This window comes from Lontra canadensis, unplaced genomic scaffold (genome assembly GCF_010015895.1).
Source record: "Lontra canadensis isolate GAN:19392208 unplaced genomic scaffold, GSC_riverotter_1.0 scaffold113, whole genome shotgun sequence".
In the NCBI taxonomy this organism is placed as follows: domain Eukaryota; kingdom Metazoa; phylum Chordata; class Mammalia; order Carnivora; family Mustelidae; genus Lontra; species Lontra canadensis.
In genome coordinates, this window is record NW_022631107.1 from 1,119,391 (window position 1) to 1,140,141 (window position 20,751).

General features: G+C 35.5%; 1 protein-coding gene and 1 non-coding gene across 5 annotated transcripts in view; both read right to left on the minus strand.

Annotated features, from left to right (window-relative positions):
• ERCC6L2 (ERCC excision repair 6 like 2) overlaps window positions 1–20,751 on the minus strand; it is a 128,678-nt gene that overhangs the window by 22,998 nt on the left and 84,929 nt on the right. For 3 of the 4 annotated variants that reach the window (XR_004380637.1, XM_032840485.1, XM_032840486.1), the window contains 4 exons: window positions 17,708–17,860; window positions 13,094–13,174; window positions 10,602–11,766; window positions 6,708–6,862 (listed from right to left, as the gene is read on the minus strand). Coding sequence is in view for 3 of the 4 variants with exons in the window: in XM_032840485.1 (XP_032696376.1) it covers window positions 6,708–6,862; window positions 10,602–11,766; window positions 13,094–13,174; window positions 17,708–17,860 (1,554 nt within the window). In the remaining variant the exon portion in view is untranslated. The remainder of the gene's footprint in view (window positions 1–6,707; window positions 6,863–10,601; window positions 11,767–13,093; window positions 13,175–17,707; window positions 17,861–20,751) is intronic. The other variant, XM_032840484.1, reaches the window with a different exon arrangement.
• LOC116856883 lies at window positions 13,282–13,388 on the minus strand. Its single transcript, XR_004380644.1, has one exon. It is a non-coding gene; the product is annotated as a U6 spliceosomal RNA (small nuclear RNA).

Sequence of the window (20,751 nt, forward strand, 5' to 3'; positions counted from 1 at the left end):
CTGACTAGAAGAAGAGTTAGAATCCAACTACTTCTTGTTAAGCAAAGATTATTGGTGTCAGTCCAATTCATTGTTAAATTAGTTTATAATTCCTTTCAAATGCATTTTTCCTATAGAATTCTTCATGAAAAATGAGCCATAGCTCGGGTGGGTCCTTCATCTATAAAATTAGAGAACTAGACCTCTTCTATGGTTTTCTAACACATGCTATTATTGGTACTATTAACAATAAAAATCATATTAGGACATTGTAGGGAGTCTCACTCATAGCCTTTACTGATCAGCAATAATCATAATTACAAGAATAAAAATTTATATTATATTCTGAGTAATTTCAATGTCTTTCTTGCAAGAAGCTGAATGTGTTTTGTACATAAGCTCAGCAGTCAAGTTACTCCTTTAATCCTGGTAACACCACTGTGAGGAAGGATTTCATGTCTACTCACAGCCACCAGCTAGGAGGGGACTAGGTGTGTATATTTAAAGTTAATATCAGAGTCTCCTTCCTCTGCCTAGGTAACAGGTGTTCTTCATGAATTATTACTATCTTTCTGAATCAATCCTAGTTCCAAAGATAGAAAGTCTTCATGCCAACACCAGTTATATAATGACATAAATACACACACAAAATTAGAAAAATCTTGATCTCTACTCAAATTACTTGAAAAAATAACTTTCTGATACAAATACCATAAAATTAGCATCTAGCTATAGAAAGAAAAATGATAAAACCATAAGAAATCTCACCCAGTAAGAGTTAATTTTGTTACATGCTGAAACCATAAACCTTCTTTACTCAACTACTTCATAAACCAGTCATTTGTGAACGATTACTTTAAACCATCATACCATTCACTATCCTGAAAAATAGGATAATGGAATGCTATATCTCCCCAAAGTCGACTTCATTGTAAACAGTCCATCCCTCCTTGCTGACTCCAAAAGCTGTATAAACTTACTGCAATCAAATCCACCATAGCTCATAGAAATCCTTTCTTTAAGAAATCTACAAAACGCCAATCTAATGCGAATACAAGAAAGAGGAGTTCTTACTAACACAACATTTTGTATTTACAGTATTCTGAGCAGTGCTTAAACCTGCACGGGTTATAAAAGGCACCCTTCCCCACGCTCCCCAGGGCCTGGGCTGACAGGGTGCTTAGGCCTCTCATTTACACCACACTGCAATAACATAAAGAAGGGTTTACTATTAATCCAGGTTTTACTACAAAGCGACCCGTTATTTCTCTGTCAAACACTGGCAAGAGTGCCAAGTGTCTGTCATCCAATTCAGGGGATTAAGTCTTCTTTTATAGTCTGATACTTGTACCAATTTATAAAAATACAGATATAGTTTCTTAGAGTTGGTCACAGTCTATATTTTGGCGTGGATTCAGGCACAGAGGTTGACCATGACAGCTGGCAGGAAACGGAGGGGAGAATACATCCCCTCCTCTCGGTCACCACATCTCAGTTGCCATAGTGATTAATCCTTAACTGAATGCTGTCTTTGTACATTTCTTTTCAGAAAACTTTAAGTATACTTAAGTTGAAAACATGCAGTTGATTGAAAAAACGAGGCCCCACACCACAAACAGGTATCGCTAAATTCTGTTACATACTTCCATATATTAAAAGAACAAATTAACTTTAATAAAGGTATTATCAGTCAGTCCTTTCAGATGCTTAAAAACATTTCTTTCTGGTCTGAGTTTAAACCGAAACCACCCACATTTTCCCTCTTGTTATCAGACATCTCATCTTTTAAGATAAGCTGTCTTCAGAAACGGCTCTAAAATATCTAAACTTAAGACAAAACGAGTTCTTATTTTATATAGTTTGTATTACTAAATAACCAAGTTTGATTAGAAATTTATTTTAGGAGAGACAGGTTTTCATTCAAGACATCTATATAATATATAAGTTGAAACTGATTTATAAAAGTCTGAACTATAAGAAACACGGAAAAGATAGTATATTTGAGACCTTCTAATATATGGTTGAATTTGAAAAGCAGGTTCTGAGCTCTTGTCATTTTGGTTATCAATAATTACATCAAAAGGACTGAGAAGCTCTAAAAGGATCATAGGAGTTCATCTAGGATTGTGGTGTACATTACTTCTTTTTTGTAACTTTTCCATTTAGTTAGTATACTCCTTTGCAATTTAGTTAAAAGCTCCTACTTACACTCAACTATAGTATTCCTTGGAGAGTGAAACACTTGCATATTGTGACTACTGTTAAATGTGTGTTGCCTTCATACAAGTAAATAGGATTTGTTTCATTTTCTTAGGAAGTGAGACAACACATCTGCATCTGGCTGCAGACACACAGACACACACACACAGACCACACGCAAGCATATGCACACACACACGCACACACAATCTTTTCAAACACAAATAAAGGTCTCTAATAAAACTTTGGTGACAGACAAGAAGCACTCAGAAGAATTCTCAGTAATAAAGATTCTGGATGTGAGCCCCAAGATGAAAGATACTGTACTGTAGGTGGGAGGTCTGGGGATTTCTGGAGACTTTAGAAGCAAGAGGTTTGCAGATATTTTCTGACACTATGGCTGAGCCTCTTTTGCTTTGTTTTCCTTTACCTTAGTTTATTCTCCTTTCTTCCCATAACAACTTTCAATTTTTTTGAAAGCTGCAAATTCACTATTGCCACTACATGCTATCACCACCACCGCTCTACAGTTCTCTCACTGAGTGACATACATTATCTCTAACCAAAGATGATGGTGTGTTTCAGTGATTTACTCATTAAAGGTGTTTAAGTAATTTTGACCAGATATGATGAAATTGGTGATTATGAATTTTTTTACTTGGAACTTCTGCGAGATGACTCTGAAATGTCATCAATATCTCATCTATGTAAAGTAATATTATTTTAAAAAGTCTCTCCAGATATCCTAATTTAACCATCTTTATAAATAGTTTTAGTAAAAAGAGAAAAAGGGTACTACCATAGTTCCATCTCCCTGACCTTACTGAGGTGGTATTTAGTTTCCAGAAGATTTATAATGATGAGAACCAAGAATATGATATGCAGAGATAATATGAAGGGCTAGTCTGATGGCAGAGTGATGTCTCACTCATTTGAATGTCAGCAGCTTTAGAGATATCTTGAATTAAAAGCAGTCACTTCAATCAGTGAATCAAAATAAAGTAAATCTAAGCTTTACGCAGGAAAGTTACTAATATCTCCAATTCTAATACAGAATATTTAGAATAAACTAATATAAATTATAAAGTACTGATGGCTTTCTGTTTTCATAAGCAAAATCTCAGTAGTCACATATAAACTTCTGAAGGATATTCTACCATGAATATTCTTGTTTTTCTTTTTAAGGGAGTCTAAAGCCCCAGATTTGCTAATATTACCCATTCTTTTATTTATAATTAAATATGGTTGCATACAGCTATTTATGGATTATTTTTCCTCATTGATACCTCCCTTCCAGGGGAATTAGAGACTGGACATTAGTCTTACCCAGTGATGACAATACCTATTTCTCACTGAGTGCTTACTTTGTGTCAGGTACCGTCCAGGGTGTTTTACCACATTTAGTTTTCACAACAACTTTTTGAGGTAAGAAATATAATTATTTTGTATTTTAAACACAAAGAAATTGAAGCACAGAGAAGGTAAGTGCCTTTCTCAGGGTCACACAGGAAGTATGAAGTAGAGCTACAATCTAAACTATGACATTCTGAATAGAGTTCACGCCATAGGCTAGTTATAACTTTGGCTCCTGGAAGATTACAGAGTTCAACAAATTGAAAATGAAACTCATTACATAAGGCCTTTATTACTAACCAAACTAAAAGGAGGAAAGCGTGAGACATGTCTCAGGAGTTGTAGTTCTGATTTTCTTATAACAAGTAAGAATTTTCTTTTTTAATCCTAAGTCATGTACTGTCCCCAAGTGACTTTTGTATATAGGTAATAGAGTACAACTTTCAAGAAATTATAGCGGTATTATTAACCTGATGTATTAAATGGTAGAGGTAAAATCTGAGGGACTGAATCTTATTCTGTTGGAATTTTGCTGTATCAAGTATTGATTTAAAGAGGTTGGCTGCTGAGATGAGCATGTTTGTACAGGCTGTTCTTGGCCTGCTAGCACTGGTGGCATGGGATGGGACCTCCTGCTTAGTGGCTTTAAAACTTGCCTGAATATTTTACACCCACTATGATTTAGTCATTAAACAACACATTTCTTCATACACCCTGCAAAAAAGTTTACTAAGTTGGTCTGTGTGTGATGGGGAGACATACAGCCTCAAAGGGCATTTTAGAAATCTTAGGGGATGAATATTTCAACTTGGCTCTTGGTAAGAAATGTCCCTCACTCCAAAAATCACTGAAGAGACAAAATTTCTGACAAGATTGTGCTGTCTACCTCAAGAATGTTAGGGCTAAAAAAGATTGAGAACTACTGGGATTGCTAACGTAAGGATAAAGGAACTCCCTTGCCCCTGTTTGGCCTAATTAAGGGCAAAGTGTATTTCTACCATTTTAATTTTTTACAACTTGCCTTAAGAAGGTTTCGAAGGGACCTTTATTTCTTTTATATTTAGGTGGTTGCTTCTCAGATCCGCTTTGGAAAGAATTACATGAGACTGCAAATTTGTTTTCTGAGAAATATTTAAATAAACCAACAACCAATATCCAGTTAAATGATTTCATTAACATCTACTACAGGGGTTTGCCAAATTAGCTGATGTTTTCACATTAAAATTTGTTTGTTTGGATAAGGGCATGGTTAAAAAAAAAGGGGGGTATGGTTGAAAAAATACAACCCTAAGAAAAAATTTGTTGTCTATTTAAGAGATTCTGATAGGCTCTTCTTTCTAATATAGCAAATTTCTGGCAAACCCAGCATATTTCTGTTTACCTTTTTCAGATAGCTCGTTTACAAGGTAGACCAGCTATAGAAATAGCTCTCTACAGTGTTGGTTGAGATATGGTATATTCCTAGATCAAATGAGAATATATTAAAAAGGCAGCATACTTTCATGTGTTATATTGTGGCATTGTGCCTTTGGATTAGAATGAAAAATGCTAAAAGCACAGCCTTTCAAAGTCCATTATTTCATTTACTCTAAGGATATTATCAGACAACTGACTGCTCACTAGATCATTCGGTAGTCACCATTTAAAATCCCAGGTGACAAATTTCCCTCAAATTAAGTGCTAGGAAGAGCTTTCTTCCTCCTTAGAAGAGCCAGCATTTTTTTTTTCTTTTTCTTTTCCTTAAGGACAACAATTTAGCTCAGTGCTTCTCAGCGGGGTGTTATGGCATTTTGAGCAGAACAATTCTTGGCATGTGGGATGGTCCCCCCTCCCCCATGACAGCCATTTAGTCTCCCTGGCCTTCAGACATTAATGCCACTCGGGCACTCAGTCACTGTGACCACCCAAAGTGCCCACACACATTTCCAAATGCGGTAGTTGAGAAAACACTAAATAAATTGTTTACTTCCTTTGTTTTGTCTACCAGGAAACTCAAACTTGTCATTTAAAAAAATATCTGGCTAAGAACATTATGTCTTATATATTTGCATTTAACTTTCTCTCAGTCCTGAACTTCTAGTTTAATTTATATTTTCCTTGTTTTTGAATTTCATTTTGTATTCTGATTTTATTGTTAGGACAATCCAAATCCTTTGTGGAACCAGAGGAGGTACAAATAAATAAAGACAGCTTGACAGTACAAAGGCATTTCCCTCGCTTCATTCTTAAAAAAGTAGTACTAACTAGAAACAAAGTATCATTGTTATATACAGTACCCGTTTTTAACTCCTACACATAAAGTGATAGAAAAACTTCTCAGACAATCAGCTCTTAGGAATAAAGAATAATAAGCCAAAGAGAAGAAAACATTTTTGAAAACATTTGATGAAAGTGACTATGTGTAAATAAAATACCACATTAACATAAATCCTTATTTTTATATAATAGCAATTTTAAATAAGAAAAGCATAGAGGATCTACTTATTACTTATAACATTATATGAATCCTTTTTAAAAATATAAATTCTAGGGGCATCTCAGTGGCTCAGTGGGTTAAGTGTCCAGCTCTTGATTTTGCCTCAGGTCATGATTTCAGGATCATGAGACAGAGCCCCACATTGGACTCCATGCTGGGTGTAGAGTCTGTTGAAGATTCTCTCTCTTTCTCTCCCTCTGTCCCTCAGCCCCCAACCCCTACTCGTCCCCATGCATACTCTCTCTCAAAAAAAAAAAAAAAAATATATATATATATATATATACATATGTATATACACATACATATATAAATTCTATATGAAGTTAATTTTTGTGCATGCCTTCATGTTAGATGAAAAATTCTGAAGGAAATCTAATCATACACTTCCCTTTTCTGTATCAGTGTAAGTGGTTTTGATTCTGATTTAACTGAATGATTCCCTCAGATTTCTCATTTTTTGGCAAACTTTTATTAAGAGGAATTATTAAGCAACTCAACACTATTAGGCATTTAAATATAGATGTGTCTTTTAATATAAAACATTTTAGCACAACAGTGCTCCAAATGGCATTCTGTTTTTTATACTTGTTTGTATGTCACTTATAGTCTCAGTAGCCACTTTTTTTGAGGAAGTATTTAGAGAAGATCCTATTGAGTAACTTCTAAATACTAAAGATGTCAGGACCCTGTGTTCTCTTACCTTAGAAGTGCAAACAGCTACATTGGCGGGAAGCTGGGAAAACTGCTTCAATTCAAACACATCCCATGCTGCCCATCGGCTCATGTGATTTTCAGCTTTGCTGGATCCAATCACAGTCTGGTTGGAGTGAATATAAGCCACTTCCTGAACACCATCTGGGAGGCAATTGGTGTTTATTAAGTGATGTTTCGTTGTCAAGCAATAGGGTTCCATGTATACTTTAAAAATTATCAGCAATATACTAAAAAAGAAGTTATGCTTTATTCTTAATCCTCAAGAAAAACATTGAGTTTGAATGTTAACATCATAATATTCTATTTAAAAAAAAATGAAAAGAATTCAAACATATTGGTCTAGGTTAACTTGGAAATGACTTTTCCTTCTCATCAATATGAGAATTTCTGAGATTGGATATCAACCTTTAGATTTCAAGCTGAAATGAGGGTTTTGGCTAAGAAAAAAGTCACGGTGAAGAGTCATCTCTATGGATTTGTGTTCCTATTGATTTAAAAAAATTTGTCTACTAATTTAAACAGCAGTGCTGACCTCATCTATCTGTTCCTTTAAACATGTACTTGATTACAACAATGGAGTGGGAGCTGGGGTTTATGACCGGGGAGTTTCGTTTGGTTGGCTTTGTTCAATTTTACTGTTTGTATTTTGTCTTTTTTGTACATATGCCCAGAGAACATCAAGACTGGGAGCTTTTTAGGAAATGAAAAAAATTAACTTACAGTTTTTATCTGAAAGAAGTCTAAAAAATAGCTACATTTTTTATTGCTTTGCTTCTAGGCACCTATAATTTACTTTTAAATTGTGGCCATAAAAGAGAAGGCTAGAACTGAGGTCTGTAAAAGCTCCCTCAAACATCTCTAGCAATGAACCTTAATTATTATGACCTTCAACACTTGTGCTGTTTCAGTCCTGAACCTCTCTCAACCAAAACTGATAATCGTGAGAAAACAAATATTAAGTAACAAAAAGAACAAGCAAGATAATATTCTCCTTAAATCTCAAAATGCCAAGTAGTGTGCAAGGCAAAAGTTTTAAACCTTTAGAAGGATCAAGGATTCTTCTGGCAGAAAATTCAGTCAGATTTTTCTTAATTTTGATGACATGTTTTATGTATTATTCAAAATAGCTTTAGTTCCACACCACTGACATCTTTTACACAGTAAAAAACAAAAACAGCTCAGCTGATCTTTTAAAGAACAGTTTATGCAACAATTTCTCAAACCTAAATCAAACCAAAGGATAGTCCAGCACTGAGTTACAAGGGTATCAAAATATATATCATAATGAACTTTTGAATAACTACAAAAGAAAACTTTATATGTAAATAAGTCAAACACAATGATTAAAGTTCCTATATCAAACTATGCTCACTTATACATCAGCTTCTTTCACATAGTTTTCTTTTTCTTTTATTTTTTTCCCCCTCAGGAATGAGTCAGATACTTTTAGAAATGATGCTAACTCTTAAAATAACTAAACAGATTCTCAGCAGATGGTGGTAGCTGGTAGCAGGGGAAGCGATTTTTCAATCTCTGATTCCCTACAAAAAATAGCGAGCGATTAGTGAGCAAAACGAAAGGTCACGGGACAACACATACAACAAATTAAGATAATAAGACATCCTAAAATACAAATAGATGGGGACAGTCCACCAATAGCACACTGTGCACGGCATGGGTGCAACAAGGGAGCAACAAGGTGGCATCTGATGGATCTGAGAACAGAAGAGCCTAGAACAGTCGACAAGTATGTCCTGGAGAGCATAGTGGGCCACTTGGAGATGAGCAGCTAAATTTGGGAAGGTTTTCCGTCCTCCAAAGCTAAGTGGGTGCAGGGGGCTTACAATAAGAAGGTCTGAGAGAACAAAACAAACTAGCTCTTAGGAACTCTCCAAACTGATCCACTGGGGCTCCCAAGTCAGGGCCACATGATGAAGAAAAACTGCTGGGAGGGAGTCAAAAAGAACAGGATAGGAAGATTGGGAATGAGGGAAAGAGCAGGTCTAAAGCAAAGCAGTGGGTACAGATAGAGGCAGGAAATCCCACAATAGTTTTGAACACTGTGCAAAAAAACAGATACGGATCTTTGTGAACTTAGTAAAAAAATACCCTAAACTTTGCCTCACTTAAAAAATTCAGGGAAAATAATTTCTATAAGAATGAGCAAGAGGGTCAATCTCATAAAAATTATTATGAGAAGAAAGGATAAGCAGCAGAATGAAAATATGCCATAAACATGTGCTCACAAAGCAGATTAAAATTGTAACTGATTTCAAAATGAGGTAAAAAACATTAAGAAAATGGTAAGATACTAATTCTGACATCAGTCAGAATTAGAGTAACTCAGAAATGGATGGACAGGACTCAGGAAAATTTTGGAAATTTAAAAAAAATTCAAAAATGAAGACTAAACTGCAGGAACATAAGAGGGAACAAACAATAACTAATGCTTTAAGAAAAATGGAAGGATATTTTTAAAAAGCAAAAAGAAATGGAAAAGATAAAAGATTTGAGACAACGTGACAAATACTGAAGACAGGCAAAGAAAACTGAATATTTGAGTAATAGGAGTCTCTGAAGAAGAAAACCAAAGCAAAGGGATACGAAAAGTAACTAAAAATACTAGTACAAGAATGCTTTCCCAAAAGAAAAACCGAGTTGAAACTCTATTATGACACTACTGACCCAGAATAACCAACACTGGTATGGGCTGAATGTTTGTGTCCCTCCAAAATTTGTATGTTCAAGCCCTAACCCCTAGTGAGATGGTATTTGAAGGTTAGGATACGGGAGATAATTAGGTCATGAAGGTGAAGTTCTAAAGAATGGGACTACTGCCCTTAAAAAAAGAGACCCAAGAGAGATTCTTTCTTTCTTTCTTTTTTATTTTGAGAGAGAAAGAGTGAGTGAGAGAGAGAGCATGAGAGGGGAGAGGGCCAGAGGGAGAAGCAGACTCCCCATTGAGCAGGGAGCCCAATGTGGGGATTGGTACTAGGACTCCAGGGTCATGACTTGAGCCGAAGGCAGACACTTAATGGACTGAGCCACCCAGGCGCCCAAGAGAGGTGATTCCTGTCTCCACCATGTGAGGACACAGCAAGACAGCAGCCTTCTGTAGGCCAGGATGAGGCCCTAACCAAGAACCCAACTATGTTGGCATCCTGATCTTGGACTTCCAGTCTCTAGAACTATGAGAAATAAATGTTTAAGCCATGCAGTCCACAGGAGTTTGTTAAAGCAAGTCAAACTAAGACAAACGTTCAAACACAATGTAGTGCATTTACTGGACAAAAATGAAAAGAAAAGAAATTCTTTGGACATCACAGGGGAAGGAAAAGAACATGTAATACAACACTTTATGCCAAAAGAAAATGAAGCCTCATATTTAAAATACTTAAGAAAAGAAAGTGTGAGTCAATGATTTTTATATCTGGCAAAATGACTTTTAAGTATAAAGGGCACAGACTGTTACCAACAGGAATCTCAGGGAGTGTTATGCTCAGGAGCACTTCTTGAGGGATCTACTAGAAAATAAGCTTCTGACAATCACACAGACTGGTGAAACACTCACATAAGGACGGAAGAGGACCATTAAATTTAAAGTTACCTATAGGTCAAAACTAAATGAAGTCTGGTGGGGGCTGTGACTCAGATGGGGTACGTGGAGCGGGTTCTGGGGTGGATAACAAGTTCACTATGTTGACCTAGGTGGTCTTCCCTTTACCTACCTTCCACCCACTTCCTCATTTGTGCCTCAATGTAGCATCTTGACTATAGAACTATTTTACAAGCCAATTCAAGCATCTGTATCTTACAGAGCTATCTGAATGCACAAAACAAATAATGTAACATAAAGTTTTCAAAATATATCTATAGTTACCTAAAAATTTATCCATTGACTCATACACCTGCTCTTGATTGACAATTTTCTCATTTGAAAATTTCATTGATTTTCTTGGCATACAAGTGCCATTTTCCTTATGGTTAGGCAATTTTGAAGAGAAACTGATTCTATCTTTTATAGTTTTTGGTGGATGGCTCTGTTTAGAGAAACTGATGTGGCGAACAGTTATATCATCATCTGAGGATGAAAAATCATCAATAGCCTGAGAGTTACAATCTCCATTTGCTTCATACAGTTGATTTGTTTTCTTCATTGTTTTAGGAAAAGTGAGAGGTTCCTTTTTATTTTCCTTTTTTCTCTTAAACCTCAAAGAACTGGTAGTTCTTCGCTTTCTTACTCTTGACTCAGAGGAAATTTCAATGTCATCAGACTCATCACTAATATCACTACTGCCTTTTCTTTTCATAATAGATTTCAGGGTCATGTTCTCAGGATTTAATTGTTTTGAAATTTGTCTATTTTCTTTGACATCAGTCTTTCTATCATCACCATTATTTCTTATTTTTACAGGATTATCTGTTTCAGAATCTTGAGGTCCATCCACAAGTGGCTTAAACTTTATACCATTCTTAGGGCATCTCTGAGTCGTATATTGTGTAGGAAAGATGACATCACTATCTTCTGATTCTGTGACATTTGGTAAAGTGCAATGGTGGTCAGTTGTATTTTTAAAATGTTTCTCATCACCAGACTCTGAAGAAATATTTTGTTTGAAAATTTTCTCACTTTTATCAAAAATACATTTTTCATTTGGATTTAGGATACTCGCTAATTTCTGGTGTTTTGAAGTACCAAGAGAGTCATGACATTTCTGATAACCAATATCTTTGGCTTCTGTTGAAAGACACATGGGCTGTTCATCAGAGCTTTCATCATCAGAGGCAGTATTTCCATCACTATCATCAACTGCTTTGTATTTTGTTTCAAACAATTTAGAGAAACCACAGTGGAGTAGGGTAAGCTGTCCAGGAGAACCCGAAGCTTTACTTGAGTCAGATGCTTTGTTTTTAGCAGTCTTTGTTCTTGAGCTTCCCACTGATTCATCATCACTAAAATCACTGCAGAGATCACATGCTTCATTTGTTGGCAACTCAGCAGGTTGTTCTAGACTTCTGTGTTCTTGACAGTCAGTCTCTCTAGACTATGTAAGAAGCAGTAACAGAAACATTAGAAAATGTCAAGATAATATCAAATCTATCACACTGGAAGGGAATTAAATTTGGGCAGATAACTAATATATCATTTGGCATTTTCTGAAAGTACAGCATTTTATAAACAAATGTAAAGGATTCAATATTACAGTCTAGTACACTGTTTTTTCCAAGTTGAATAACCTTCCAAAATAACTAGAAGTTTAAACAGAATACCACGTAATCAATTTATGTGTAAGGAGAACACAGAGCAGAGCAGTCAGCTTCTAAAGTGTAGGGACTGATTCTGGTCTAGAAATGAAAAGTACACAACTTCCTTACTGTAGTCCAGCACATATTTCCAACCACACTTTAAGAAAAAAACCAAATTTGTAGGCATTAACCAAGTAAAGAATTCACAACTGGAAAATGGTTCTAATAGATTAAAAATAAGAATAATATTTGATAGAATCCTGACCATCAGAAATAAAGAAAATATTTTAGATATTCTAAAGTAAAATTTGCTACAAATTTAAATCCAGTATTTATTCTTTTTACATCAATTAGAGCTAAATATATCCTTTAGTTTCTTAAGACCAAGGCTTTATTAGGAAAAGATTTGGGTAAAGTATTATCCAGTAATACTTTTTTTTTTTAATCCAGTAATACTTCTGCCAACATTGCTACTCATGTATTTCTATAAAGTTAGAAAAATATTCACTCCATGTTCCAAATCATTAAGCTAGTTTAAATGTATAGTTAAATCTCTAAAAGCAATAAAAAAAAACCCAGCAAAAATGACAACAAAAACCTTCCACATGTAGATTCTTTACTTTTAAAGAGGCCTTATGATGACAATATAGATTTTGTAGTATGTGAGAAGACCAACTACCAAAAAGATCACAAGATCAAGGACTCAAATAAAATAAAATAAGTTTGAGTCAGAGAATAATTCTGATGTTTGGATTTAATAATCTTAAACACACACTGGTTACTATCTTTCCATTTAAGTTTTTGGTTAGTGAAAAACTGTTTAGTTAGGTTGGATTGTTCACCCATACAGTGTATTTAATTTTGGATTTATAGTTTGGTATAGTTAAAATTCCAGTTTGGATGTAAATGACTGCTGATTGCTCTTGACTTTGTTCTTATGATATGAAATGTGAAATTAGCCTAAATTGTTCATTTAACTGACAGTCCTCTGACTTTGCGTCCTTGACTTTTTTAAAAACCTTTTTCTTTACACATTGAAAAATGAAGATAAAGGAAAAGTAACTTAAAATTGTCCCAATACATGTTTTCTAGGAGTCCTAGGCTACAGATTCAAAAATTGCTTACCGTTTCTTGTTTGTGTGCCAGAGGCTCCTCTTTCAACCATGATGTGGCCGTCATGATCCCTGCTTCCACTTTGCCTTCTCTCTATAAAGAATGCAAATAACTGTAAAATATTTTACAATAGCAGTGGCAGGCTAAAACTTGGAACTAAGAAAGGCAAACTGAGAGCGGCTTGCTTTAGTCTTTTTTTTAAAAATAGGGAGTGCTTCGGGACTTTGCAAGGCATCCTTATATAGGGGCCATGCTAATCTTCTCCGGGTTGTTCCAGTTTTAGTCTATGTGCTGCCAAAGTGAGCACTGTTTTAGCTTTCTTAATGTTATTTTTCAATTTTGTTAATTACTATAAACTTATATACAGTTTACATAACATTTTAAAATGTTCATAATTCTTAGGTAATAGAGAGGTATGGTGGAAGTGTGCTGGGCCCAGAAAGTACTCTTATTTCTTGTCTTAAAATGTCTTTTTCAGGTAGAAAATAGTATTTTTCAGCCAACTCCACTAACAGTTCTAATAGGGGAGAGAGAATGAAAGAAGTGTTACATATTTACCCAATAACAATATCCCTAGTAACTATGTCTACATAATAATTATAGTAAGGACATATTATTACCATATCAAGTATTACAGGTAATGTTGAATATTGGGAACTCGATATTCTAGCCTACACTGCTAGTGTACATATTCACTAAAATATGCTTATTGATCCCTTTGGTCAATAAGCATCAAATGAAAAGGTCCATTTAATATAAAACTAAAAAACAATCCTAATTGTGTAACAGCCTTGTTAGATAATTTGGGAAAGTATTTATTCTTTTAAAGCTTTTGATATACCATTCCGCAAAGGTACTTAATGGCCTAGATTCTAGACCATTAAATTCTCCTTCAAAAAGAAGTCAAATTATTTCTCCTTTAAGACTTTATTCATGGACTGAACAAGGGGAAATACTACTATCATCACCAGAGTTACAGATGCCCAACTTACAAATACACATATCTACCAATGGCATGGTTCCAGCCACCTGGTATCCAGGGCAACAGGTCAGAATCTCCCTTCCAGAACTGTGGAGAATGATAAATAGTTCTTTGAGATCTTTTCTTTCAGAGCTTAGAGGCAATTACTGCGGGGGTGGGCAGAGGCAGGGAGGTCTCCATCCCAGTACTGTATCTATCCTTTCTGAAGCCAGATGGCTACTACGGATGGAACAGGCAGCGCCAGAAATCCTCAATCCTGTCAGAACCCCTTTGTGAGAGGTAAACAGCCATTCTGGTCTTCTGTTTCTCAGGCCGAACACCTTGGAGTCATCCTTAATGCCTCTTTTTTCCTCATACCCTGTATCTAATCCACCAGCAAATCCTGCCAGCACCACCTAGGTAACATACAGGATCCGGCCAGTTCTCACACCATCCACCACTGTCGCTCTGGTCTGAACCACCATCATCTCTTGGCTGGATTATTGCAGTATTGGCCTACCTGGCATTTTCCTTCTGCTTTCATGTTTCCTCTATAGTCTAATTCTTCATATTTAATCTCGATTGTAGAGGTCAGACTATGTTTCTCTTCTGTTCAGAACCCTCTACTTGCTTTTCGTCTCACTCAGAGTCAAAATCAGAGTGCCCCTGTGACCTGGCTTCCTGTCATCTCTCTGGCCCCCTCTCTTGCTCTCTTGCTCACTCCACTCCAGCCACTCTGGCTTTCCTGCCATTTGGAAATTCTGCTGGGCATGCTCCTTCTGCGGGGCTTTTGTATTTGTACTTCTGTGTAAAACACATCTTCCTCCTTCACCTCTTCAAAGAATCAATTGGAACCTCCTAGTGAGCCCTTCCTTGGCTACTCCAGCTAAAACTGCAATGCTCTTTCCATGACAGTCCTCCTGTTTCCCTTCCCTGCTCTATTCTCTTTTTTATTAGAATATAATTTACATATGACATTATGTACACCTAAGGTGTACAGCATGTTTTGATACATTTATATATCTCAATATGGTCACCACCATAGCTTTAGCTAACATCTCTATCATGCCACAGAATGATTTTTTTTTTTTTTTTTTTTTTTTTTTTGGGTAGTGAGAACATTTAAGATCCACTCCATTAGCAGTTTTGACAACAATCATGACACTGGGCATTAGATCTCCAGAAGTCATTCATCTTCTACCTGCTTTATTTTTATCCTTAGAGCCTATTGTCATAATAGGCTATATCATTTTTTTTTTTTTGGTTTATTATTTGTTTCCCCAAAATAGAAGGTAAATTTTTTGTAGGTAGGGCTTTTTGTCTATTTTTACATTTTTGTATGCCTAGCTCTATGATGTGTGCTAGCTGACATTTAGCATATACTCAGTAGACATTTGTGAAATTAACTCTCTAAAGGGAGACCATGATATAAATATAGATAATCAAGTCAGTGCAAAGTAAAACCAAATAGCCTGGAAATCATCAGATTAAAAGTGCTCTATATGAAAATGTCTATGTCTTAAAACATTTTAAAAGGAATTTTCTATAACCTTTAAAAATTAAAAATGTATTATAGGAAGTGAAATAATTCTTTTACTTTGTGATATATGCTTCCATTATATAGGACTTGGAATAATAGTATTTTAAACATTGTTTGGCCAAAAGCAGCATGAATCTAACCATGCCTGAATAATAATAATAATGATAATAATTATTATTATTCTTTATTTTTTTAGGGGAAGAGATATTTATTCTAGCCTGTAAGCACCTGGCTTGAATAATTTTAAATTCTGGCTGATAACAAATGAGCAATTTTAATTCAAAATTTAATTTAATATTGGGATGCTGGTAATGTGCCTAGTAAGAAGCATATTTTACCACAAACAAGATATAAGACATGGAGAGTCCTGTCATTAATAAACAGTCCTGGAGGAGAAACAAGATATACTTAGGACAACCAGAAAAGAACTTTCCACTTAATAACTTGTCATACTGAGTGTCCTACCTAACATTTGCTTAAGAAATAGGCTGCTATTGTTTTTTTTCTTTTTAAGATTTTATTTATTTATTTGACAGGCAGAGATCACAAGTAGGCAGAGAGGCAGGCAGAGAGAGAAAGGAATGGAAGCAGGCTTCCCGCTGAGCAGAGAGCCCAATGCGGGGCTTGATCCCAGGACCCTGGGATCATGACCTGAGCCCAAGGCAGAGGCTTTAACCCACTGAGCCACCCAGGCGCCCCAATAGGCTGCTATTCTAATATAGACTCAAATATTTGATAAATGAGAGAAAAAGGGATAAGTCATATATTGCTAACATGCTTTATAGATAATAATTTCAAATGAGAAACACCAATATAGTTGGTATATTAGGTATTACTCTGAGAAGGAAGTAGGATTTGAGGGGAGCCTGGAATACTAACAAGGTTACTGATTATAAAAAAGGAATGGGAAAGAACAAGTCCCTGAAAGAGATGGCATATTCAAGGAAAAGACAGGGGGATCTAATTTTATTTTTTTAAATTTATTTTTAAGTAATCTCTACACCCAACATGGGACTTGAACTCACAACCCTGAGATCAAAAGTTGCATGCTCTTGCAACTAACCCAGACAGGCGTCCCAGGACAGGGGAACTTCAAATGGGCCACTCAATTCAAACCAAATAGTTACTATAAAATAAAAATTCAGCAGTATACATCAGACACTGTATAATAGTTGCAATATTCACAGGATATACACAATACATGTCTTCCTCTTAGCCATCTTGCTTAACATACTTACTGATATTACATGTTCATTATGTAAGTGTTCTCGTCCACCTCTCATCAAGATGATCTAAGTTCTTTAAGGGCAGGGACCAATTGTTCTTGACCTGTTTTTATGAAACTGACTAAATCAGTGAAGTACATGAAGGTCTTACTACAAAGTCTTGGAGGTTAAGGGAAATATCTTTGAGTTTTCTGAGGCTCATTTTCCTCATCTATATGATTAGGGGATTGAAAAAGATGCTATTCCAGGATTTTATAATACTCCTATCAGTATCAACTAGAAAACAGACTAATACCCTTAGTATCCTGACATATCAAAGAATTTAAGCGATTTAAAAAAAAAAGATAGAAATTTCTGTTTGAAGAATAAGAAACATCTGTATGCTGAGGATGAACACAACTGAAGAGTTTGAAATATTGGTGTGGAATTTTTATTGGGAACAGAAAACAAAAATGTCCATGAGACATGAGAGTGCATCTCAGGGAGTATTTGGTAACTTTTAATCAAAACACATTTTATATTTTTGTTTATTTAGGAAAGTGTCTTTCTCTCTCTCTCTCTCTCTTTTTTTTTTTTTTTAGTTTCTGACTTTAGCAGCTGTTTTCAAAATAATATATTTCTCTTTGCCAGTCTGAAAATGGTCTTGGAGATCATATTATCTACTGTATGTATCTGTGTGTGTATACCTTATTTACAACTACGCATGGGGAAATCTTAGCTTAGAGGTACAATAATTCACTTCCTATTTTTCTAAAAGTCAAAATTCTAAACACAAGGCATTTTTTACTAAGAAAACCCCAAATTCCTCTGAAAAGGTACCAGCAATTGTATTTCAAATTTGCTGAGGGAGAAAACTGTATTTAAAATATTACTGAAAAGGTCAGGGAACAATTTCACACCTCAAGGATGTCCCTTGTAAGACAAGACCCTTGGGACCTTAGTTTGAAGAGATTATAGACCCCAAAAAGCTCTCCTCGATGCTCTTTTGATCCTTGAACTGCTTCAAAATATCGCTTGGCGTTTTCACTTCCAACCACCACACAGTGAAGTTGCTAAAACAGAAAAAACACAAGATATTTTTGAAGTGTTTGCTCCAACAATATGTCAGAATTTCCTGGCATTCCCTGTATATACACAGCTTTAGCTGGAGCAGGCAGAGTCTCCTTAGGGAGGAAATTTTATTTTAATTTCCCTGGCAGATGTTGCCATTATGGTGAAATAATAGTAATTGGGCCAGTCTTATTGAAGAGATCCTACATTTCCAATTTATCTGTTTTCTACCAACTGAGTCGAGAACCCATCACTATGTAATATTCACTTGATGTAAAATGTTTAATGATAAAATCATACATTTGAATATACTTTTCACCTTTCCAGGCTCATTACAACAGGAACTACTAAGACTGACAAAAATATCACTAATTCACCAAAGTTAAATTCAACCTAAGTAACTACATGATAACTATGCTGCTGTCTAACTAATTGGCCATCGTTATATTGTCAACTAACAGCAAAACCCAATCGTGTTTAGAACATTGCATCTTTGAAACACTTTTGAATATAGAAGGAACCCTGATGGACATATACCACACTTTAGTAACAACAATAGTGTATTTCTTTATTTGCTAGATATTTTACTAAATGCAATGTAAATATAATCAGATTAACTCCGTATACACCTTTAAAATTTCTTGGAAGAAACAAAGACAGAAACAAAGAGCAGAAAAGAACTTCAGTCTATCATTGATGTAAGGATTAGTAAGAAGTGATACCATATTGTGATTTAAGTTAATTTGTACTGTAATACATTACTCTAGGCAACTAAAATAATTCTTATTAATAATAGCTGTTATTTATTGAATACTTACTACCTGTGTAATATTTGTACATTCTCTCATTTAATATCTACCTATAAGACATTATGATCTCCCTTTTAGAAATAAAGACTTAAGTTTAGAGAAATTAAGTGTCTTCTCATAGCTGCTCAGATAGGAAGTGTCATTTCTAGAATTTATACCTGATTTGGCTAAATTCAAAATTTATACTTGTAACAACTTCCCATCTCCAGGATGTCCCTTTTAAAACAAGACCCTTAGGAACTTAGTTTGAGGAAGCTTTGGATCAGTATCCAAGTTGGATCAGTTGGTATCAGTATTCCAGAAACATAGGCTATAGTTTGGGAAAAATGAATTGCCATAGCAACTGATGTTCCTTATGGTCTGGTTGATGATTTTATACTTTAGTACTGATTCTCCCTTAAACACTGTATTGTCAGACTGCAAACTACTAAATAGAATTGCCAAAGTAACTTTTAAGCATTAATATGCATCTTTATAAATTCCCTACCATAGAAGGGAGTAGAGGGAAATTGGAAGGGGAGATGAACCATGAGAGACTATGGACTCTGAAAAACAACCCGAGGGTTTTGAAGGGGCAGGGGGTGGGAGGTTGGGGGAACCAGGTGGTGGGTATTAGGGAGGGCACGTATTGCATGGAGCACTGGGTGTGGTGCAAAAACAATAAATAGTGTTACGCTGAAAAGAAATTTAAAAAAAAGAAGAAGAAAATTGTTGAAATATTTGACTTGCAGAATAAAATCTCATCATTTATGCAAAAAAAAAATTCCCTACCATAGTTTTACCACAAAATTTATAAAAGGCACACTATTTTGTATGTAAAATAAGTTTTTCAAAGTGGCTCCAGTTAAAAGTGAAGGTCAGATACAACCATCTATAGGCTGCTCTAAGAAAATAATGTTAGAATTAAAGAGGTGAGGAGATAAAAAATCAGTAATTGGAAAATGTAGCTCAGTTTCTGGCTTAAGAAAAACCCATTTGAGGCTAGAAAATGTTTGGATTTCCTCATAACAATGTACAGGATGTACAAGAGGTAGAAAGAAAAGAAGTCACGTTCACCATGCTAAGGAACCATCACTCTTTCTTCCATCTTCAAGGCTAGTAGCGTGGCATCTTCATATCATCCTGACCCTCTGCTTCTGCCATCACATCTCCTCCTTCTCTCCTTTTTCTTAACCTCCTCCCAACTGCTTCCTTCAGTGATTACATTGGCTCACCCAGAGAATCCAGGTGGGTTTGTGGAATTAGGATATAGACATCCTTGGGGGAACATCATTCAGCCGATCATAGGAAGGATGTGTAAAAAGAATGACGGATGCTTGACAAAATGGCACAGAACCCACCTTGAAGGGGTTCTCATTGGACCAAAGTGAGACTGTTTTAACATCAAAATATACAGTGAAATTCAACAGGTTGTAAGCTATTACTAATACAGGATCCTATGAGTCCATATAGGTTAAATAAATATATAGACAAAAAGGGAAACTCTTTTTTTTACGGTAGAATAGGAACAAAGAAGAAGGAATAATGGAAATTTAAGTCACTATCTGACAATCATCATAGTGTAGCTGATTCAGGTGGGAATTAGCAATGAACGCTAAGGCTGATGGGTACAGGCTTAACAAGGAACAGAAATACTGGCAAAGTCTCAGAGGATGTTCCCATAAAATATTTATAAATTATAAAGGGAAAAAATGGTGAGTGCAGTGAAGAAAGCTAACAGACATGAAACTGAATGGAAATAAATGTCACCACCAGGTGCCTTTTGACCAATACAATGAGAACAGCACAGAATTGTTTCTGAACTATTCTTGCTTGAGTCTGGACATGAGGAAACATCAAGTGGACCTACTTTAAAGGTGAGCTAACACAAGGAAAGGCCTTACTCTTTAACACTGTGAAGGTCATGAAAGATAGGGCAAGCTTGGGTAACTAACTACTCTAGGTTAAAGAAAACTAAAGAGACATGAAAAGAAATACTCTATAACCACGATCCTGGTTTGGATCCTGAACCATAAAAGAAAAAGGAGACAAGAAATTGCCAGGAAAATTGGTGAAATCTGAATGAGTTTTGTGGATTACAAGAT